Source organism: Macrosteles quadrilineatus, unplaced genomic scaffold (genome assembly GCF_028750875.1).
Source record: "Macrosteles quadrilineatus isolate MER2022 unplaced genomic scaffold, UCM_ALF_1.0 Scaffold_1__1_contigs__length_201487025, whole genome shotgun sequence".
Classification (NCBI taxonomy): Eukaryota; Metazoa; Arthropoda; class Insecta; order Hemiptera; family Cicadellidae; genus Macrosteles; species Macrosteles quadrilineatus.
In genome coordinates, this window is record NW_026542594.1 from 70928958 (window position 1) to 70953699 (window position 24742).

The following is a 24742-nucleotide window of genomic DNA, read 5'->3' on the forward strand; positions in this document are numbered from 1 at the left end:
ATCAAACAAAAATACTTTTATATACTAAATTATTTGTTTTTTTAAGCTCTTTATAAAGGTCTAAAGATAAATCGGGAAATTCTGTGTTTTGAGGATCAAAAGTGAGAAAAACCAATTTTGACCCCATAAAACCCCCCGTAAAGCCCCGTTCCCATGAACCGATCGTGCTGGTTCGCGAACTCATTCAAGTTTATCCCGCTTTACACCTTTAAACCAAATTTCATCAAAATCGGACAGAAATTACTCAAGTTATCGCGTTCACGGACGTATATATATATATATATATGTCTATATATATATATATATAAATACCCCCGCCGCAGCAAACCTGCCGACTAAGCGAATTTCCATTTGTCTGAATTGATTTTCAGTTAAATATATTTTAATAACATTAGGTTTAACGAGTACCTAGGTTTGCTGCTACAAGGAAACTAATAAAGTGTGTTTTTGAGTAAAATATTGATAGCTTAGTACAAAATAAATAAATTTGCCAAGTTTGATCAAAATATATTCATAAACAAGCAAACTACAACATTTGACAATATTCTCCATAAGAATAACATGGGAATTTTAAATTTACAATTTTTTTAAATTTTCTCCGTTACTAATAATCAAACAAAAATACTTTTATATACTAAATTATTTGTTAAAACCCCCCGTAAAGCCCCGTTCCCATGAACCGATCGTGCTGGTTCGCGAACTCATTCAAGTTTATCCCGCTTTACACCTTTAAACCAAATTTCATCAAAATCGGACAGAAATTACTCAAGTTATCGCGTTCACGGACGTATATATATATATATATATGTCTATATATATATATATATATATATATAAATATATATATATATAAATACCCCCGCCGCAGCAAACCTGCCGACTAAGCGAATTTCCATTTGTCTGAATTGATTTTCAGTTAAATATATTTTAATAACATTAGGTTTAACGAGTACCTAGGTTTGCTGCTTCAAGGAAACTAATAAAGTGTGTTTTTGAGTAAAATATTGATAGCTTAGTACAAAATAAATAAATTTGCCAAGTTTGATCAAAATATATTCATAAACAAGCAAACTACAACATTTGACAATATTCTCCATAAGAATAACATGGAAATTTTAAATTTATAATTTTTTTAATTTTCTCCGTTACTAATAATCGAACAAAAATACTTTTATATACTAAATTATTTGTTTTTTTAAGCTCTTTAAAAAGGTCTAAAGAGAAATTGGGAAATTTTGTGTTTTGAGGGTCAAAAGTGAGAAAAACCAATTTTTACCCCATAAAACCCCCCGTAAAGCCCCGTTCCCATGGTCCAATCGTGCTGGTTCGCGAACTCATTCAAGTTTATCCCGCTTTACACCTTTAAACCAAATTTCATCAAAATCGGACAAAGATTACTCAAGTTATCGCGTTCACGGACGTATATATATATATATATATATATAAGTCTATATATATATACATAAGTCTATATATATATACATATATACAAATTTGAACGAATAGTGTTTTTGGCCTCTGGGGACATCAAAATTAAAAAGTAAATCGGTCCCGGGTCTAGGTCTTACCGTGCCACCTACGGTAACAGCTACTTCCCTATAGGGAAATTCGCTAAAATTTGAACGAATGGTGTTTTTGGCCTCTGGGGACATCAAAATGAAAAAATAAATCGGTCCCGGGTCTAGGTCTTACCGTGCCACCTACGGTAATAGCTACTTCCCTATAGGGAAATTCGCTAAAACTACCAAAGACATTGCGTTACCATGGACATTTTATGAAACTTCAAATGTTAATGAAATAAAAAAAATAATACAAGTTTTGAAAAAAGGGGAAACAAATTTGCAAAGTGCTTTTCCTGAAAACGTACGTTTTTAAATTTTAACTCTATAACAAAAGTAACAAGTGTAAACAAACATTGTTTTTATGAAAACATCTGAATTAAATTAAAGAACAGTATTTCAGCATACATCACAAACACTTTGATACATAAAACACTTAATACAAGTTCCTTGTACACAATTCCTTGTTTTATGTTGTGGCTGGAGCATTACATAGAGTATTTGAAGCTCACTCTGGGGCAGGCAACGTACAGTAGGTCACGCCCACGCCTGAAGCAGTCTTCCCTGAGATCAACACTGGCTGTCCTTGAGATTTATTTCTTGTCATTGCAAAGCAGAATTTGAAAGGGATCTTTAGTCTTCTTCTTCTATATTGAAAGTGGTAATCCGATAGTACAGGGTGTTTACTAAAGAATGCCGGGATTTTAAACGGTCGTTGCTTGGCTTGGGGACTATTAAAGTTAATTAAACGATTTAAGCGTCAAATTGAAGGGAAAAGAACAATGTTTTTTCTCATACTTTGATACAATTTGGAAACATTTAATAACATTCAGATTTTCATCAATCTTATATGAGCATAAAAACTGGCAAAGTCTATGTTGGTACGCTTAGGGCGATCGGCGGGCTTATCTGATGTCTAGACTGAATCTTTTTAGGCTCAAAAACTCTTATCTTTTACAGATAACATCATTAAGTGTCGATTTAGGTATGTTCAACTGACTTTCTTTGTTTTTCTTGATTTTTTCGGGTTTCTGATGCCGAATTGTCGGATTACTTTGACTATGACATAGCTTGATTTTAGGCTGCTAGGTGAATGTCTTTTCAAAAAATTGCGGTACCACGAAGCTCATAAACTAGTATCAAATTTCTTTATCATCAAGTAGATTTAAATTTAGTTTAATTTAGCAATCGATATAAACTATACGAACCACAGATTACACTCGTGCTTTATGTTGTGCCGTAAATATATCGTATTGGCTAGTGGCGTCAGGCATGTGAGTCACAATAGCGGCCTAACACCGCCATTGACTATACACAGAATAGACCTCCCATGTAATGTAAAAATTTGAAGCAAAGAAAATAGACAAAGTTTAGGACCATCTCACCAGAGGGTACTAGTGTATTGGGTTAAATATTAATAAATACCCCTGCCGCAGCAAATCTACTGACTAAGAAAATTTCCATCCGCCTGAATTGATTTTAAATTAAATTTAAATAGAAGATTTAATTGAAAATCATTCAGAGAAGTAGAATTTCGCTTAATCGGCAGGTTTGCTGCAGCATTTTTTTCTTGTGACATGCTGAATAAGGTGTCAAAGTGTGTTCATATGGAATTGACACCCTGTATATAACTCCATATATATATATATAAGTCCCTAAAAAGCTCAAAATGTAAAACAACTTATTGTAATATCTAAACAAACTATGAATTACATTTTTTATTTGTCAAGATGTATATCTTTGTACACCATATCTTTGTATAAAAAATTATCTGGTTGTTGTTATCTATATATATGAAATCCAGTGTTTGACTGACGTTATGTTTGTCCTTTATGCGTTACTAAATGGCCATCCGATCGTGATGAAATTTTAAAGAAGTAAATAAGTACTATACAAAATTAACAGTTTTATTAGCCACATTGAGTAATATTTTATGGTTTTGGGGTTCCATTTCCCAGCAGTTGTGGAAGCCAATTACGAAATACCTTTCCATCTGAATTGACAGTTGACACAAAAATTTTTGGTTTGGTTTTTAAAAAGTCTCAATCATAGATAGCGTTATCCCTGGTTTAAGTATAGTATGCGGTACATTGCAGGGTTAACTGGCTAAGAAGCACCAACTGTGTGTATTGTATACTGGCCTGTAGATATAGCATGAACACCTATATTAAAGTAAACAAAATCTGCTGTAAATGGCTTCTTATGCTATTGTTATGGGAAACATTTTATGTTACATCTAAATTTTTGTAAACATTTTGGGAATTTCACTATTTTTCCCGCCGTCACGGGATAGAAACCTTTAATTTGAGCCCTCTCCTGTCGTTCTACGACATCCCAGTTGCCCACAATTTTTACGCAAAGAATCGCCTTACGCCTACGTAATTTATATATATATATATAGATATATACATATATAAAAAGAACAAATGGTGTTTTTGGACTCTAGGGACATCAAAATGAAAAAGTAAATCTGTCCTGGACCTAGGTCTAGAGGTCTTATCGTGCCACCTACGGTAGTAGCTACTATAGGGAAATTCGCTTAAATCAATGCAGTATCATAGCAAACAGGTATAGATTATCACTTGACACAGAATATTGTCATTAGTTGGTAGACCATCTGAGTAGATTCCACATTTTTATATTACTTGGGAAGTCTATTCTGTGTATAGTGAATGCCACCCCGCACCTGTTTTGGACATGCCAAGGTCAAATTTTCCTCCCTTGCAACACGGCAAATAAAACTTAGTTACTGTATTTTAGCTTCAATTTGACGTATAAAGCGTTTAGTTACCTTGAATATAGTACCCACCCAAGTAGCAAAAATCGTTGGCAAATGGTTGGCCCTACCTTTCTGTCGATGGTTGGCCCTCGGTATGTTTTAGCACTAAGTCTTACGGTTGGCCAACCAAACAATTTTCAACGAAGGGCCAACCATCCCATTGGGCCTAAACATAAAAAAACACAAAATAAATAAAGATTTAGAATGAAAAGCATAATTTTATCAGTTGAGTAAATTGATTAAATAGTTCATAAAAACTGATTAAAAAAAAAAACTAGAAAAAACTGTTTGGCCCAGACGGGTCTTGAACTCAGTACGTTCGCCTTATGAGCCTCATACTCTGTACCTCTTACTACGTTTGAGCTATCTGTGATTGATGATTATTAGAGTTTTCAAGTGGTCAAAGAGTAGCCGACAGTTGCAATGGTCACAATACTTAAAATATTTTTGGTAGGTACTACAGTATGATGCTGTTAATCTGTGTAGGCCTCAAGTAGTTGAATTGTTTTTCTGGTAGTTGTAGACGATACTGGTATTTGAATATAGATTATTTAATTACCACTGTATCTAGTATCACAACATCATCTGACTACATTTATTATAGATCCAATTTTCTCCAATATTGTCTTATATTCTGCTGCCATATAACATTTATGTTCTTTTAAATGTATCAATTCGTTAAAATGTTTTTTAGAATGTTTTATATTTAAACCCAACGAAGAGGCCCAACGATTCTTTCCTTTGTAGGGCAAACGAATACAAGTTTCCGTTGGGCCAACTTTGGCAAATCGTTAAAATTACTGCCAACCATTTCCCAACCGTGCCGACCATTTCCCAAAGTTGGGCCAACGATGTGTGCTACTTGGTCAAGCCATTACAATTTAAAATCCTGTCATTCTTTTGTGATCACCCTTGATTGATTCCCTATTGATGGAATTAAGACTTATTACCCCGAACACATCCAGTGATGAACATTGCCTCCATGATGTTCTTTTGTAAAGACGAAGGAAGTATTTCAGTGGAAATCTGATCAGGCAAATGGAAATTCGCTTGGTCAGCAGGTTTTCTGTGGCAGCGGCAGGGTATTTATATTTCAAAATATTTAAGAAATATAATAGTTTTGAAATTACTGAGGTCTGTTAAGATACTCTTTTTTCCCCTTGCACATGAAACTTGAGTGTGCAGCGGAATATTATACCACTTTCGGTAATAGCATAGATAAAACATACTCCCTTAGTAGATTTCTCATCCTTATGGAACAGCTGAAGACAATTTTATTGTTAGTTCTGTACGGTTTATGTAGAGGTCGTGTTTTGTTTACAATTTGTTTCCCGTTATTACAGCCATTTAAAACCTCGTTTAACCAAATAATACTATCTAATCATAAACAATAACCTGTCCCCTAGTTATATAACCAAACAGTAAAGCACAAATCAAGAAATTAACCCTAAAATAATAGAAACAAAGTTTCGTGGACACTAGCGCCCATGTGTCACGTACATGAACTCGACACGAAAAACGTGCTTCAAAATTTACAATGGGATGAGAAGTCTACTTGTGCTGGTTAGTCTATGGTAATAGTAATGTAATTAAATAAATTAAATACACTATTACCTTTGATAAACATGATTTTTCCTCCTAAATACTGTTTGCAAAACATAAGCTTTTATTTTTTCAGGTCTATCTCTTATGTATTTGTCACATCCAGCCTTGCTTTCATCTTCTTCGCAGGATGTTATCTACTTGTAGACCATTTTGTTTTTTGGAATGGCTCCCCTTTCATATTCCCAGGTAAGCAATCATAGTACTTGTATTGTCTAAATACCCTTAATATTCAGAGAAATATAGGATATGACCTTAAAAAAATTGCAAGAAAACATTTTATGGTTTTATTTTGTAATGTTGGGAGTGCAGAGTGACATAAAAGTAGATGCGAAAAATTGGTCCATGGGAAACCCCCTAAAATCACTATTAAAAATGGTGGTTTTTCCCAACATTAGACACATTTTGGAAAAAAATATACTGCATGCATTCTTTATACACATTTTTCGGGAAATTAGTTGACTAAGGAACGCCACCGATTATTCTATATACAGTGGTTAGTACAGTACTTCATTTCGATAGAGAACGCGTTTTTGGCTGCAATCTTGGATCCGCCATATTTGGTATAAATAATTTTTTTTATATAATGATTGTGTTGTGACACATCATTATAAACAAGATTTTCACGCTGATATCAATGCTGAAATCCGTTTTTAAATATCCTTTTTAGTTTTAAAGATATATTCAAACAAAAAATCTCCTCCGTACATTTCTTATGGACGTTTCGTACTTTAATATTTTTTTAAGATTATTTTTCTTATACCTCCAGTTCTTATTAAAGCTTGCAGTTCGTTCTAGTCTTAAAATATTCAGTGATGTAAGGGCTTTCATTCAAGCTAACAATTGATCATTAAAATAGGACGAGTTAGAGACCAGCGACAAACCCCAACACAATATTAAATTTAACTTTTTAGAAATCAGTTTTTATTAAAAGACTAGAAGAGTACCCGTCCTTCGTACGGGGTTGGAATATAAGTATAAAATGCTTATTGCAGTTTTACTCAAGCTTTGCGTTTGCAATAAGAGAGGATAGAGTTTGATAAAATTTGCTTTTTTAAATTTACAGTATTCTATAGTATTACACATCTACCATAGCCATAATGTTCTACCTTTTCACCTAAACAATAGAGAAAAATAAATTATCAACAATTCGCAAAATATCACAAATTATTCATGAAATGAAAAACATAAACATAACTGTAAACAATCCTACTTTGACAGTTCTCATTGGGAATCACAGTTTTTTGTTGCTGCTTAGTTCAAATTAGCTGTTTTCAAAAATGCAAAAAAAATATAGTGCTGCACCCTGTTGGTAAATCTTATAACTTTTTAATGCTTTTCCATATCATAGAACCAACTTTTTTGGTTGAAACATCTGACTAAATTCTTTAATTCCCTTTAAATATGAATTCTCATAAGGTTAATATGGGGAATTACAGAGCCACTGGGGCGGAGCCCGAAAGGATTTTTGAGATAAGAATATGCCTATATGTTAATTGGGAATGTAAGCTATCGCCATGCCAAATTTCGGCCCAATCCCTCCGGGGGTTTATGCGTGATTGAACTTCAAACACACAAACAAACAAACAAACAAACACACAAACTTTCACATTTACTAGGTGGCGTTCGCAGAGGCATCCACAAAATTGAGCGGAGTCATCAAGGGTTCATATTATATTGTTTTGTCATACTGCATTGAAAACAGTCGTTTTTAATGCATGCGTTGCTGGTCTAAAGTGGCATTTTTTCTCTTTAGGGAGTAAAAATCGTTTTTAGCCTCTATAGAGTAAACATCGTTTTTAGCCTCTATGGAGTAAAAATCAGCTGTTGTCAACTCAGTTGTAAATTTCTATTTTAAACGGTTGCATGTATCGAAATATGTATCGATTCGTGCTTCGTAATCATTTTAACCTACAGTCTACAGTCTCTTCCCATAGTATTTTAGCATTGCAGATACATTAATCCATTCCCACACTCAACACTGCTCACCTTTACTACTTTCTTCACCACCCCCTACGTCGTGGACCTTGTTTCCCTCTCTTCCCATAGCATTTTAGGATTGCAGATACATTAATGTAATTGCCAAAGACAGTTCCCACACTCTTGACTGCAAGCCTTACTACTTCCTTCACCATTGCCTACGTCATAGACCTGTTTCCTTCCCTTCTCATAGCATTTTAGGATTGCAGATACATTAATGTAATTGCCAAAGACAGTTCCCACACTCTGCACTGCAAGCCTTACTACTTCCTTCACCATTGCCTACGTCATAGACCTGTTTCATTCCCTTCTCATAGCATTTAAGTATTAGGTATATTTATCTAACTGCCTAAACGGATCCCCACTCTGTTCTGCCAGCTTTTACTACTACCTTCAGCAACAGCCAACTGTGCTTCGCTACTTCATACGTCGTGGGGGCTGTTTCCTTCCCTTCTCATAGCATTTTAGGATTGAAGATACATTAATATAACTGCTACAGACGGTTCTCACACTATGCTCATACTTTACTACTTCCTAAGCCACTTCCTACATCGTGGACCTGTTTTCATCACTTTCCGTAGCATTTTAGTATTTTAGATACGTTAATCAAATTGCCACAAACATTGCCAACACTCCGCACTGCTAGCCTTTACTACTTCTTTCACCATTTTCTATATCGTGGGCATGCTTCCACCCCTTCTCATAGCATTTCAGCATTGCAGATACATTAATCTAACTGCTACAAATGGTTTCCAGTTAGATCCACACTGCTCACCTTACTACTTCCTTCACCTCTTCTTACGTCGCGGACCTGTTTCCCTCTCTTTCCATAGAATTTTAAGATTGTAGATACCTTAATCTAATCGTCAAAAACAGTTCCCACACTCCGGGCAGCGCTCGCCTTGACTACTTCCTTCACCACTTCCTACGTCTCGGACCTGTTTCCCTTCCTTCCCTTAGCATTATTGGATTGCAGGAACATTAATCTAATCGTCATAAACAGTTCCCACACTCCGAACAACTCGCCTTCACTACTTCCTTCACCACTTCCTACGTCACGGACCTGCTTCCCTCCCTTTCCATAGCATTTTAGGATTGCAGATACCTCAATCTAATCGTCATAAACAGTTCCCACACACACACATCTCGCCTTAACTATTTCCTTCACCGATTCCTACGTCACGGACTTGTTTCCCTCCCTTTCCATAGCATTTTAGGATTGCAGATACATTGATCTAATCGTCATAAACAGTTTCCACACTCCGGACAGCTCGCCTTGACTTCTTCCGTCACCAATTCCTATGTTAAGGACCTGTTTTCCTCCCTTCCCATAAAATTTTTGGAATGCAGATACCTTAATATAATCGTCATAAACAGTACCCACACTCCGGACAGCTGGCCATGACTACTTCCTTCACCACTTCCTACGTCGCGGACCTGTTTTCCTCCCTTCCCATAGAATTTGAGGAATGTGGATACCTAAATCTAATCGTCATAAACAGTTTCCACATTCTGGGCAGCTCGCCTTCACCACTTCCTACATCACAGACCTGTTTCTCTCTCTTTCCATAGCATTTTAGGATTGCAGATACATTAATCTAATCGTCATAAACAGTTCCCACACTCCGGACAGCTCGCCTTGACTACTTTATTCACCACTTCCTACGTCGCGGACCCGTTTTCCTCCCTTCCCATAGAATTTTAGGAATGTGGATACCTAAATCTAATCGTCATAAATAGTTTCCACACTCATGACAGCTCGCCTTCACTACTTCCTTCACCACTTCCTACGTCGCGGACCTGTTTTCCTCCCTTCCCATAGAATTTGAGGAATGTGGATACCTAAATCTAATCGTCATAAACAGTTTCCACATTCTGGGCAGCTCGCCTTCACCACTTCCTTCACCACTTCCTACATCACGGACCTGTTTCTCTCTCTTTCCATAGCATTTTAGGATTGCAGATACATTAATCTAATCGTCATAAACAGTTCCCACACTCCGGACAGCTCGCCTTGACTACTTTCTTCACCACTTCCTACGTCGCGGACCCGTTTTCCTCCCTTCCCATAGAATTTTAGGAATGTGAATACCTAAATCTAATCGTCATAAATAGTTTTCACACTCATGACAGCTCGCCTTCACTACTTCCTTCACCACTTCCTACGTCGCGGACCCGTTTTCCTCCCTTCCCATATCATTATATGGATATTTTACCAAAGTGTGTTTTTTGGTAAAATATTAACAGCCTAGTATAAAATAAATAAATTTGCCAAGTTTGATCAAAATATATCCATAAACAAGAAAACTACAACATTTTACAAGAATTACATGGGAATTCTAAATTAAAATTTTTTTGAATTTTCTCCATAAACCAATAAACGTACAAAAACGCTTTGATATAGTTACTAAATTATTTTTTTTTTTTTTACTCTTTAAAAAGTTCTAGAGAGAAATTGGGAAATTTTGTGTTTTGAGGGTCAAAAATGAGAAAAACCATTTTTTACTCCATAAAACCCCGTTCCCATGGTCCGATCATGCTGGTTCGCGAACCCATACAAGTTTATCCCGCCTTATACATCTAAACAAAATTTCATAAAATCGGACAAAAATTACTCAAGTTATCGTGTTTACGGACGTATAAATATAAATCTATACATATACTGTATATATATATATAACAAAAATTTGAACGAATGGTGTTTTTGGCCTCTGGGGACATCAAAATGAAAAAGTTAATCGATCGCGGGCCTAGGTCTTACCGTGCTACCTACGGTAATAGCTACTTCCCTATAGTGAAATTCGCTAATAGCTTGTATCCGCGGCTTTGCCTGCGATGGTATAACCATCATACAGCATAAGAAATAAACATATTACAATCTACATCAAAACAAATGACACAACTGGATACTTAAAAGTTTCTAATTCTTGTTTAATTAATATTTTTATTGAGGTCTACACCTTTAGTTCTGTTACGGTTTTGCAAATAATTATCTGTAGTGGCTATGCCAATGAAAAAAAAAAGTTATTATCAACTTTCTCATCGGTTTTAGGTGGTTTATAAACAACTAACATGCAAATAAACATATTATCTATCCTCTTGAAATTTCAAAATTTCACATGAATGAAATTTCAAATAACACATGCTCAAATCTTGCCTTTTGTACATATGGCAACTTTTTTTAATGGTGTGTTCTTTTTTTATGAAAGCATTAATACCTCCACCCTTACTGTGATCTCTTGAATTAATACAACTGAACTTCATGCTGCTCCGAGGGAAAGAGGTCAACCTAATGCAGAGGTTAACAGCAAGTTTCTCACGGAGGTCATCCCCCAGATACGTGATGCCATCCCTCCAGTAACCACAATGGCTGAAGAGCTTCTGAGAAACAAAGTGCTAAGTGTAAAGCAGAGCTTTGTGTGGCAAACTTTTGAGTATACAAAGAAGAGTTTTGTTGAAAGTAGGGAAATCATCCAACACAATATCACATGACACGATTGGGGTTTTGACAGGAGCCATACCACTAAACCTGCTCATTGAAGTAAGGATTAGGATTTTGGAAGACAAAAGGCTTCGGGTAGGTCTACGTCGGAAAGCAAGAGTGCCAGAAGAGGGTAGACATTAGATGAGTGGTAAATGTGCTGGGAGCAGATGAGAAAGAAAGGGAATCGTTCTAATATATGCCAAACATCAGAAGGAGACTGGAACAAGATTGTGAAAAGGACCGGCCATTATTGAAGGCTTTGGCACAGGGCATGGATAATTTCAAGGCGTATTTGTGGACATTTATCTTGGTGGAAAAGGAAGTATGCAGCTGAGCAAAAAAAAAAATAGAGACTACGAGTCACGTATTGATGAATCGTTTACTTCAGGAGGCAGGTTCGTTGATGAGAGACAAGGAAACAACTGAGACGTTTAGGAAAGTAGCTAGGGAAATAGGAAAAACCAAGGATACATACAGGCATACAGGCTTTTAAATTGAGAAAAAACGAAAACAAAGAAAGAAAAGAACTAAAACTTTCCCATTTTATATATTATTTATTAATATAATAATATCCTTATATATAATACGTGAAGGCGATTTCTACGAAACACTACTCCTCCGTTAATAATGGACGGAATTTTACAAACGACGTGTCAAAATAAAGTATTTTTTGTGTAGACACCCCCTTTCACCAATTCTTGTAATAAAAATCCTGGGGCTTCGCCCCACAGGCCATTAAAGTTGGATTTTCTCCCATAAGATTAACATGGGGGAATTTAAATATTTAATTGGAAACTTTGTCCCCACTAATTTGAGAGAACGGCTGGGCGTAGAAACTTTGTAGAGGTGTCCAATGAAAGGTCTTGGTCTGTAGATGAGTTATCAAAAGAAAAACTAAGCAAAATCCCTTAGGGCTCTGTCTCAGAAGCCTTTAAAGATCCCTCCACAGAGTTGTTTACATTTTGGCCATGTGAATAATACTTTTTAACAAAACAGTTGTTCATTTTTAAATTGTATTTCACATATTTATTGGGAGTTACTGAATTGTACCAAATAAGTATTTGCAAGGTTATTTTCTGATTTTAAAATTAATTTTCCTCTTTATCATGTCATGTTTTGCAATATAACGTTCCATTACGAAATCAGTGGAAAATCCTTTTATCACAGCAATTCTTAAATTATTTCTTATTGAACCATCTTATATCTATTGTACGGGTTGGTGTCTGCCTTTTTCACAAATTTTGCCTACATTTTATCATATTATTCTACACGTATCAAATATTTATGTAGAAATATCTGCTCTTATCGTGTCTAATAAAATACAAACATAGAAACCTTGCCTAAAATGGTACCCATCTTGACAAATTAATTGCACCTGCCTATATTACGGACTTTGGCTCACTGGGTTAAATAACACTACATCTTGGCTGTAAAATATGGTACAAAGAGAAAATACGATTTAAGCAGCTACTGTCATGACAGAAAGGTCATATTCCTTTTAAACTAGATCACATAATCCTGTATAAGATACGTTGATTACCAATATGTAAACGTCAATATATACGTAACAGCCAATTTACAGTATTTTTGCTTTTTGGAAATGTCCCATTGCTATGTCATTTGCATTTTTTGTTGCCAATGAAGCCGAAAGGTCGTATGAACTAGGAGGTCCCTAACAGTTCAAGAATAAAATCCAACTTCACTTCAAGTATTCCACTACACCTAACATTCCGTAAAGAGTTTGTTTGACAGCTTTATGTTATTGATTCATATTATTGACCTCATCTAAGCACAACTTTATCACGCCGAAACATACAGTAAAGCCTAGTAACCTATCAATAGAATCAAACCCAACTACAACAAACAACAGTTTTTCAGCCCTAGCAACGGATTATTCTCAACAACTCGCACCTTGCGGTCAACTGATCCACGTCCAGGCTCAAGTCCATAGACCAGCATCACCTTCTGACGTGCCAAAAAACAAACACCAAAGAACCCCAGACCCCGCACCGGTAGACACCAAGAAGAAAAAGAAGATTACAATACTGGCGGACAGTCACGGAAAGGAAAAGGAGTTGGAAGAAGAATAGGACGTCTTTGTATATGCTAAATCCGGAGCCAAGATGAAGCATGTTATTTATGACGGATCTAACATGGTGAAAAATTTTAATGAAGATGATTTCATAATAATACTGGCCGGTACAAATGACCTACATCACAACGAACCAGCCCAATTCACTATTGCTCAGGGGATGAATTCACTGTTTTCGCTTACACTTAAAGCATTGACTATATATACCTACTGTAGGTATATATAGTCAATGCTTAAAGCCAACATAATAATAAACAGTGTACCCTATCGTTATGACAACCCATCACTCAACAAAAAAATATTTTTTACGAACTGCTCTATATTAAAAAAAGTGAAGTGTTACAATGGAGGACTTAAATTGGCTTACCAAGATATTAATAGCAATCTAGCTAGGACCGGACTATACAAAGCACGGACTCCATCTCAACCGACATGGGAAACAACGCTTAGGAAATCTGATCACAAGATTTATAAGACAAAGTAACAAGCAGTCGCCAAGTTTGACTTCGACTCCAGTAGACATCTCAAATTCAGCACATAAAGATATTCCATCTGTCGACAAAAGAGCTCCCATTCCCATGAAAATATCTAATGATATTACTGATGTCATTGATGTCTACCCTGAAGTATCGTCCAAACGTTCATCTCAAGCGTCCACCCCGGCCTCATCAGTTTGGCAAACTCCTGGCCTGAGCCTGACCTTGCCCGACCATCCCTCATCTCCAGAACCACATTGCAGCACCACCTTGACCCGGTCAATGGACGAGTTTTCTCCTCTGCGGACTTCGTCAACAACAGAAATGTCTCCCACGTCACTCAGATACACAGCAAGAAGGTTATCAACCACGGGCAATGACGCTGGAGATTCCTCAGGATGATCGGACGTGGCAGTGCCAGCCCAGCGATGTGAAGGAGAGACTACCAACTCGCAAGTTAATCCTTGTAATAATTTTTTAGGGCCATGTCTTTCGCCCCTGGGGAATACTTACAATCAGTTAAAGAATTTAAAATCTTACACCAGAATATGCAAATTGCAACTAACAAAATAGATGAATTGTTTTTTCTAACAAATGAGCTAAAGCCTCCAGTTTTTGTCGCCTCTGAGCATGGTTTTACCGATAATACTTTGGATTTCTTTCAAATTAATGACTATGAGTTAGCTGAGTCGTATCAACGCAAACATCACAGAGGTGGTGGAATATCTGTTTTTGTTAAAAATGGATTAAAATATAAACCACTCTCTCTAAATAAATTTGCTTTTGATCTTAATTTTGAATTGAGTGGAATTGAAGTAAATCTCAGTAAAATAGGAATTGTCAATATTATAGGTATTTATAGATCCCCTAGTAGTAAGGCAGAGATATTTTTTGAGCATTTTGGTAGTCTATTATGTAAGTTAGTGTCTAAGCAGAAATTATTTATACTTGTAGGGGACTTTAATATAGACGTCCTGAACAAAAATGACCCTGTGACTAAACAGTTTCAGGACATACTCATGACCTATTCACTCCAATGGTCGGTGGACTCACCTACCCGTGTGACTGCCACCACTAAAACTGCCATTGATAATGTCGTCACCAACGACAATAGTCATGTTACTGTAATTGAAACTGCTATATCTGACCACTTTGCTCAGAAGACGATTATCGGAGGATGTTTACCGGAACTTGACCCCCCTTTTATTAGTATGAAACGTGACATGTCCCCAAGTCATATATCTCTTTTAAATGAAAATCTCACTAAAGAGACATGGACATTTATAGATAGTTTTCTATCAACAGAAGAAGCTTTTAATGCATTTAATGAAGTTTTAATTTATAATCTTGATGTAGCCTGTCCATTAAAAAAGTTTAGAAAGAAAATAAAGAATACAAACAATTCCTGGATCACCCAAGGAATTCTGGTTTCACGACAAAAGATAAAATCTTATTCTCTGATATATAAAACAACCAGCGATGATCAATTCAAAATATTTTTTAAAAGATACAAACAAATTTATAGTAAGGTTATTAAAGCAGCAAAGGCTTATGCTATCAATAAGAAAATAAAAAAAATCAGAGAACGTCTCAAAAACAATATGGAGTATTATCAACAATATAAAAAATGATAAAAAAGTCAATCCAATTGCACTAAACGTCAATGGAAACCTTGTGAATAACCCAGAGGATGTTGCTAATGCTTTCAATATTTTTTTCCAGTCAGTTGGCGAATGTAACTTAAAACAAAACCCAACACCTCTTAACAGTCATTTCTGGCCCACTCCGGTATCATCAATGATTTTAGCTCCTGCCAGTGAGATTGAGGTTGCACGTGTCATTCATGATCTTCCATCAAAAAAATCTGACGATATTAATGGCATGTCAATGTGGACAGTTAAGCAAATTTATCTGCCAATACTGATCCCATTGACAAAACTCATCAATCTGTCACTTCAGTCAGGAACTTTCCCATCTGCATTGAAAATTTCAAAAGTCATTCCAATATATAAAAAAGATGATCCACAAATTTTAAATAATTACCGCCCAATCTCAATCTTACCAGTTATGAGTAAAATATTTGAGAGGATCTTTCTCAATAGGCTTCAAAACTTTTTGGAAAAACATAATATTATCTCAGAAAATCAATATGGATTTAGACAAGGAAAATCCATGATAGACGCTGTAAATAAATTTATTGAAGATGTCATTGAAGGACTAGAGAATCGAAAAAAGACACTTGGTGTCTTCATCGATCTTTCAAAGGCGTTTGATTGTGTTGATCACGACATACTGTTAAGGAAACTGGAGCTCTGCGGCATCCGTGGAGTCCCATATGTGGCTTAGATCTTGCCTCGAGGGTAGGACCCAGTACGTACAGGTGTCGACTTGCAGATCAAAGACCTTAAGGGTCTGTCAAGGGGTCCCACAGGGTTCAATCCTTGGTCCAGTTTTGTTCTTAATTCATGTTAATGACCTCCGCTCCTCTATGGTTGGCGGAAAAGTCATATGCAGTTGACACGACTCTCTATTTTCAATCAGAATCCCAAGAAAGTCTTGAAATTGAAAGTTTTATCAATTTGAACGCATGCATCCAAAAGTTTCAGTCCGAAAATTTAAACACGAATCAGTCAAAAACGACGTACATAAATTTTCCCCTTCGTCACCATGACGACGAGACAACGCCAACTGTAATGATGGATGAAACCTGCCTGAAAGAGGTTGATTCCACAAAGTTCTTTGGGATGCACTTGGGTAGAGTGCTGAACTGGCAAGATCACGTAGATAGCATCTGTCCAAAAATTGCAAAAGGGGTTTTTGCCTTGCGTAATCTCAAGCCTTTATGTTCAACACAAGTTTTGGTCATGGCCTATTATGGCCTCATTCATCCCCATCTTTCCTACGGATTAAGATTGTGGGGGGGTTGTGCCAGACAAAATTTTAACAGGGCATTTAGGCTTCAAAAAAGATCCATCAGATTAATTGCAAATCTGAGGCGGAGAGAGTCGTGTAGACAAGCTTTCAGGGAGCTTGGAATTTTGACCCTACCTTCCCTGTTATGTTGGAAACGGCTGTATACTGCCGGTTTCAACATGTGCCTATCCAAGGCACTGCTGTGCACAGCCACGGGACTAGAGCAAGGGAAAGTTTTTGCACTGTCCAACACCGAACAGCTGCATTTGAGAAACTTCCTTCTCAAGTAGGTGTCAGGCTCCTTAACTGTCTTCCTGAAAGGCTTAAAAGTCTGGAAAGTTCCCTTCTATTCAAAACGAAACTGAAGCGTGACTTAAAAAATCAGGCATTCTATTCGGTTGATGAGTTCACTGCACACCGTTGGAGTTAAGGGCCACAGTATTATATTCTCCAGGGGTTATGAGTTAAATATTTTAAGGTTTTCTTGATAAATGTATAATGTTTTTTAGTTTTCCTCCATTTCTTAAATGTATTGATTTATTTGTTTAAAGTTAAATTTAATTTAAAGTGTAATTTTATAAAATAACCTCTATGTAATTATAAATATTAGAATCACACAATGTAAAAATGCTACACAATGTAAAAATTGTAAAAATCAATAAATAAATTGATAAGGCTGAGACAACTAACTGACATCCCCCATGTCAAGGAATTCCAGCTTTAATAGTAACCCCACAATCAATTTCTCATAACTTTGCTAGAGGGTTCATTCATTGGCACAGAAGTACGATATGAACTGACGCGACGTGACGAAGGAAAAATCAAACTTAAACTGTAACGGATATACCTTCCTTTGAAGTTAGAATATGTCTTCCCAAAAAATATTTTCTTTTAAAATAAAATCATATTACACTGATGAAATCACAGAAGTGTTTAACTACAAAGGAAGAGATATCATATAACATACTAATAATAACTCCGATGAGTCCGATGACGTACGGTATGGGAAATATTTTACCATTGAATGATCAACCAAATTTGGCAACTACCGCAATTAAAATCATTATTGTTTTTACACTTATTACCCTTTAAACAATGTTAAATGCTCAAAATATGTATATTTCACCCAATTTATCACAGTTAGATGAATTAACGTAAGCCTTGAAAGTAACCGTCGATTTCGACGGGTTTCACCTAGTATTACCGGTACTATATATGATAAATACATATAGTACTGGTACTATTATATATATATATATACACTATTTTAGCGATTTAAAAAATTTGGTCTAATTTAAGGTCTATCTGATCTGATTTAGGTCTATCTGAGCTTATGGGTGCTACATTTATCTTGCATAGCCTATAGTGTTACTTGCAGTATTTACTCTATTTACTATGCATATTTCAATATTTTATATACATATGCCCAATTATGTGCAGGTATGAACTCTATTTTCCTGTATGTGGGACACACAGTATGCTATCAGATGTTCCCTTGGCATTGGTGGTTGCAGCCCATGAACACTCACTTCTTGTTGATGGCTGAAGCACTGTGGGGGACAGCACTGTGGGTAGCTGTCACTTACTGGCTCTACAATAAGCAATGCTTCATCACTGTATAAACTATTCATTGTCACAAATTAAAACTTGTTTAATATAATTATATTGTGCTTTTGGGTGAAAACCTGTCCCTAAAAATATTAGGCTATGGCACTAGACTTAAACATAAACATATTTTCTTGTGCTGTATTTACAATGAACAGTATTTTTTAAATATTTTTCTACTGTACTGTTTCAATTGCGAGTAGAGAAGAAAAACACTTTCGAAACACATAATGGTTTCAACAATTAATTGTGTTTACCTTTATATAAAAGTATAAATTACCTCCATGGTTGAGTGGAGCGGATCGCTTTTCCCACACTGTGTTTCCAAGATCCTATATTTTAATAGGGGAAGTGTGGGTGACACTGGGAAATTTAGGACTACACAACTGATCTCTGTAATGTATAACTAGTACTTTTTTTTGTGTCTACACCAGTGTATTTTTATTAAAGTTAACTCAAACGCTTTTAAGGGAAAGCGGTCCAAACCCATTAAAGTTTTGTGGATGTGCCAGGAATCGAACCAGTCCCTCCCGCACCAAAGTCCCATCAACATTCAATGGTAAAACTTTCTTTATATGACTTGCACACAGCCCTAGATGTCGGATGAATCTGTGTTTTTGCACAAAATTAGGTGTATTTGTGAGATTTTTCTAGTTTCTTGACTTTATCTTTTGAGTAAAGCATATCAAATATGGTATTTTTGTAAAGCTCTTTAAACGGTTTACAACCTTTTCCATAGGTTGTTTCTGATATATTGTATCAATAAAACGTTAGTAACAAAAATAACACAAAAATATTTAAAAATACGGGTTTTTGCAAAATTATGAAAAATGTACCGGTACTCTAATCATACAACAAATGTTTAACTGTAAGAAAGATAGCCTGTAAACTTATCTTTCAAACCAAAAAAGTTCATCCCGATCCGATACATGGTATGTAAAATATAGTTATTTTTAATATAGCACTGTCTGCCATTTTGATGGCGTCATAACAGGAAAACGCAGTGTGTGCTGACGTGACACCAGAGTTTAAAAGACTTCTTTAGACACCTACATAGCATTAAATGGTAAAACTTTATATATATGACTTGCACACAGCCCTAGATGTCGGACTAATATAAGTTTTTGCACCAAATTAGGTGTTTTTGTGAGATGTTTCGATGTTTCTAGTTTCTTGACTTCATCTTTTGAGTAAAGCATATCAAATATGGTATTTTTGTAACGCTCTTTAGACATTCTCCAACATTTTCCAAAGGTTCTTTCTGATATATTGTATCAATAAAACGTTATTTAAAAAAGTAATACAAAATATTTAAAAATACGGGTTTTTGCAAAATTACGATAAATGTACTAAACATACAAAAAATGTTTAAATGAAATAATGACAGCATGTAAACTTATCTTTCAAACAAAAAAAGTTTATCCCGATCCGATATATAGTATGCAAAATATATACTTTAAAAGAAATCCTTTGCCTTTGCCGCCATATTGATGACGTCATAGCCGGAAATGTGGGGGGGGGGGGGTAGGAGGTAAACACCCAGGTTTTTTTAAACTCCCTAGACAATAAACTAAAAAGTTATGCAAGAATATTTAATACACGCAAATTTGCACACTTAAGTATAGCCAGCTGCAGGACTATAGGGAAAAGTTCGGTGATCCGATTTGTACTAGGCTATTTCAGATTTATACCTCGTGTCACAGCCACATCCAAAACCGCAATTGATAATGTTGTAACTAACGTTTCCAACAGCCTTGTCACAGTAATTGAAACAGCTATATCCGATCACTCTGCACAAGAAACTGTGATAAGAACTTTCTTGCCAGAACTAGATCTCCCATCCATTAAGTACAAAAAGAGACTTCCGCCCCAGCAATATATCACTTTTAAAAAGAAATCTTTCCATTGAAAATTGGGATTTTGTAGATGGCGTATCATCGTCCGATGAGGCTTTTGATTGTTTTCACAAAACACTGATTTACCATCTTGATGTCACTTGTCTATTTAAAATAAAACAAACAAAACAAAAGAAATACAAACAAAACTGGATTACTCGTGGTATTCTTATATCACGAGCAAAAATAAAATTTTTCTCAAAGATAAATAGAACAATAAACAATGAACAATTTAAAACGTTTTCAAAAAATACAAGAAAATTTACAGAAATGTTATAAAAGCAGCGAATATAAACAAAAAAATTATAAATTCAGAGAATATCTCCAAAACCACATGGAATATTATAAACAACATGAAAAACAATAAAAAAAAATGTAAGCCCATTACACTCAATGTCAATGGGAACCTGACAAGTAGCCCAGAGGCTGTAGCGAATGAATTTAGCTCATTTTTCCTGTCTGTTGGGAAAGGAAATACAAACTTAAAAACAGGAATGCCATCAAATAAAAATCACTGGCACAGCCTCGTCTCTTCCCTAGTTTTATCCCCAACCAGTGAAATCGAGGTGGCACGTATCATTCATGACCTCTCAGCTAATTGACGACATATCAGTGTGGGTACTTAAGCAAGTATATTTACGTATTCTAACCCCATTAACAACATTAATTAACTCTTATCTTCAGTCTGGAACTTTCCCATCTGCATTAAAATCATCAAAAGTCATTCCTATTTTCAAAAAAGATGATCCACAAATTTCAAACAACTACCGCCCAATTGCAATCTCGCCAGTTCTGAGTAAGATTTTTGAAAGGGTTTTTCTTTTGAGGCTACAAAATTTTTTGGATAAATATAATATTCTCTCAGAGAATCAGTATGGATTTAGACCGGGAAAATCCACCATTGATGCGGTAAATAAGTTAATTGAAGATGTCCTCGAGGGACTAGAGTCGCATGATATATCGATGGGTGTATCATCGCGATGTTGTCCCCTGGCACCACGGAGTGGGGGAAATGATTCTCCCTCCACCTCCCCTCTAGACGGCGTCCAAACAAGCCCACGTTGTTTTTGTTTTACATACATAACCTATGCTGCAGTTTTTCAATAAGGGCAAAATGAGAGTTAAAAAATTGAAATTTATAAAATTAATTTTAGAATTTTTAAATAATTTTTAATTATTTTAATATGGCCTTCACAATTAAACTTTCATAAACTAACCTAACCAACCAAACTTGCTGATTATATAAAATAAAAATGGAATGAGGGTTTAACCGAAAAAAATAGTTCTATCCATAAAATAAAATTATAAATGCCTCAAATTTAATTTTATAATTTCTTAATTAAACTGTCATAACCTAAACTAACTAACCAAACTTGCTAATAATGAAAAAAATCGAATGAAGGTTTACTAATAGAAAAAAATAGTTCTAAAGATATAATATAAGTTTAGCTTAAATTCAATTTTATAATATTTTAATTATAAAATTAAACTTTACTTTAATACTTTCTTATTAAATGGCGACCTGTCATAACCTAACCAAACTTGCTGTAATGCAAAAATCATAGACAAAAAGTTGATGCCACCGATAGGATTCGAACTTGGTACCTTCAGTTACTTTACTTACCTGGCACGTTATCCATTTGACCACCGAGGACGATGGCTCAAACACCGTATCGTTGCGGTAATGGTGTTCCTTCAGCCAATAGAATGCTCTCATTTTGTCCGTATTAAAAAACTGCAGCTGAAATAATAAACGGTATCAGCATTCTGACACATATACTTTCTCCCATAAGTTTGTCAACAACCTTTATCATGTGTAAGCGGTGAGAGTACGGAAATGGGATTTGTACAATTTTGTTCAGAATATAAAGGACTATAACATACTACATTTTTATCAAAATCGTTCGGGCCATTTTTGGAAAAATCTTTTTTCCGTTATTTTATGGGGTTTATGGGAAAATCCCCATTAAAAATCAAAATTTATAAAAAATGAAAAATTATCAAAATTGTATGGACTATAACATACTCTGTTGAATAAAAACCGGATTTTTTTTCTAAAATCCAATTTTTCGTTATTTTATGGGGTTTTTATGGGAAAATAACATAATTTACCATAACTTTTGAACCGTAATTTTTAGAGAAATTGAATTTTTACCAGTTTGTTCAGAATTTAAAGGGCTACACTATACTAAATTTTTATCAAAATCGTTCGGGCCATTTTTGAGAAAATTCGATTTTTCCGGTTTTTTATGGTTTTTATGGGAGAATCCCCATTAAATATCAAAATTGCTAAAAAATGAAAAAAAAACGCCTGGAGATAGCATGGATTAGAACCTACATACCAAATTTCAGCAAAATCGGACCACAGCAGGTGTAGTCTCTAGCTCTGTACACATCCAGACACACACACACACACACAGACATCACTTCAAAAACCACTTTTTTGGGTCCAGGGGGACCCAAAACGAATATATCCACTCAAAACTCAAACTCGAAAATGTTGACGAAAACAATACTTTCTCCATATACTTTGGTATAGGGGGAGAAAGTAAAAATTGTGCGGGAGGGAGAATCATTTCCCCATTCCGCAGCGCCAGGGGACAACATCGCGACGATCGTACGAAATTTACCCTTGCCGACAGACCGCCACCGCCCACCACCACCCACCACTGCTCGAGCGAACACCATTACCGCAACGATACGTCTATCTGGCGTAGGTCTCGGTGGTGTAGTGGATAGCATCGATGTATATAACCTAACATTAGGTTAGGTTATATACATCGATGGTGGATAGTGCACCGGGCTAATAAATCGGAGGTAGCCGGTTCGAAACCCACCGGAGGTATAAACTTTTTGACTCGATTTTTTTCATTATCAGCAAGTTTGGTTGGTTTGGTTAGGTTATGATAGTTTAATTTAATAATTAAAAAATTATATAATTGATTTTGAGACATTTATAATTTTATTTTATGAACAGAACTATTTTTGTTATTAGTAAACCTTCATTCGAAATTTTCATTATCAGCAAGTTTGGTTAGTTTGGTTAGGTTATGACAGTTAAATTAATTTAAATTTAACCTACAAACGACACGTTTTGACAGCGACAGTGATAGAGATAACAATTTCCCATAAACAGTTCCAGTTCGGCTATGCACGGTATGATGCGTTCTGCACGGCGCGGTGGCAGTCTGACGGTAAGGTCTCGTTACAGCGAAGGTTTTAGACTCCAGTCAGAAACTAATAGTCGATTCGATAGGAACAAAGTAGTTTCTTTAATGTTAAACTATAGTTGCTCATTGAACCAAAGTATTTTTTCAGGAGTTATTTAAAAACTAATAACGGACACAATTATTTCCGATGAGTTAAGCGTCAACTCAAAGATTATGTAACTCAGACAGCACAAGGATATTTTATAAATATTTTTAAAATATATATCCATCTTAAAAATATTTTATATATTTTAATATTATTTTTAAAATATATATATATATTTTTTTTTTAATAACATCATAATATGTTAACATAATAGTTTTAAAATATTTTAAAAATATTTGTTAATGGTCTTAAAAATATACTTTGTAAATATTTTATAAAAGCGAATTTCCCTATAGGGAAGTAGCTATTACCGTAGGTCTCATGGTAAGACCTAAGCCCGGGACCGATTTACTTTTTCATTTTGATGTCCCCAGAGGCCAAAAACACCATTCGTTCAAATTTTTATATATCTATATATAGATATATATAATATATATATATATATATGTGTGTGTGTCCATCCGCACGATAACTTGAGTAATTTTTGTCCGATTTTGATAAAATTTGGTTTGAAGGTGTAAGGCGGGATAAACTTGAATGAGTTCGCGAACCAGCATGATCGGACTATGGGAACGGGGGTTTATGGGGGGTTTTACGGGGTAAAAATAGGTTTTTCCCATTTTTTACCCTAACAAAAAAATTTACAATTTCTTTTTAAACCATTTTGTAGAGCTTAAAAAAACAAATAATTTAGTATATTGAAGCGTTATTATGCACCTAATTGTTACGGAGAAGATTCAAAAAAATTGTAATTTAAAAATTCCCATGTTATTCATATGGAGAATAAGTCAACTGTTGTAGTTTGCTTGTTTATGAACATATTTTGATCAAATTTGGAAAATACATTAATTTCTTACTAAACCACAGTACCTTGTAACATTTTACATGAAAAAAAAACTTTTTTACCCTCCCTGTTGCAGCAAACCTAAATACTCATTAAACTAATTCTGTTTAAATAGGGAATAAATGTGATATTTTTAAGGAGACATTTTAGTTTAAATCCAATCAGAAAAATGGAAATTCGCTAAGTCTGCAGGTTTGC

The 24742-nt window shown here is 35.2% G+C and overlaps 1 protein-coding gene and 1 long non-coding RNA gene across 3 annotated transcripts in view; one reads left to right on the forward strand and one right to left on the reverse strand.

Annotated features, from left to right (window-relative positions):
- LOC128983554 (heparan-alpha-glucosaminide N-acetyltransferase) overlaps positions 1-18545 on the forward strand; it is a 178335-nt gene extending 159790 nt beyond the window's left edge. For both annotated transcript variants that reach the window (XM_054402867.1, XM_054402868.1), the window contains 2 exons: positions 6017-6129; positions 18326-18545. In XM_054402867.1, coding sequence (XP_054258842.1) covers positions 6017-6129; positions 18326-18507 — 295 coding nt within the window. In that variant the 3' untranslated portion in view covers positions 18508-18545. The remainder of the gene's footprint in view (positions 1-6016; positions 6130-18325) is intronic.
- LOC128983555 (uncharacterized) overlaps positions 1-22915 on the reverse strand; it is a 53085-nt gene extending 30170 nt beyond the window's left edge. Inside the window, exons 1-2 of the long non-coding RNA XR_008489864.1 lie at positions 22728-22915; positions 22010-22126 (exon numbers count right to left, since the gene is read on the reverse strand). This is a non-coding gene — a long non-coding RNA (uncharacterized LOC128983555). The remainder of the gene's footprint in view (positions 1-22009; positions 22127-22727) is intronic.
- Positions 22916-24742: the final 1827 nt, after the last annotated feature.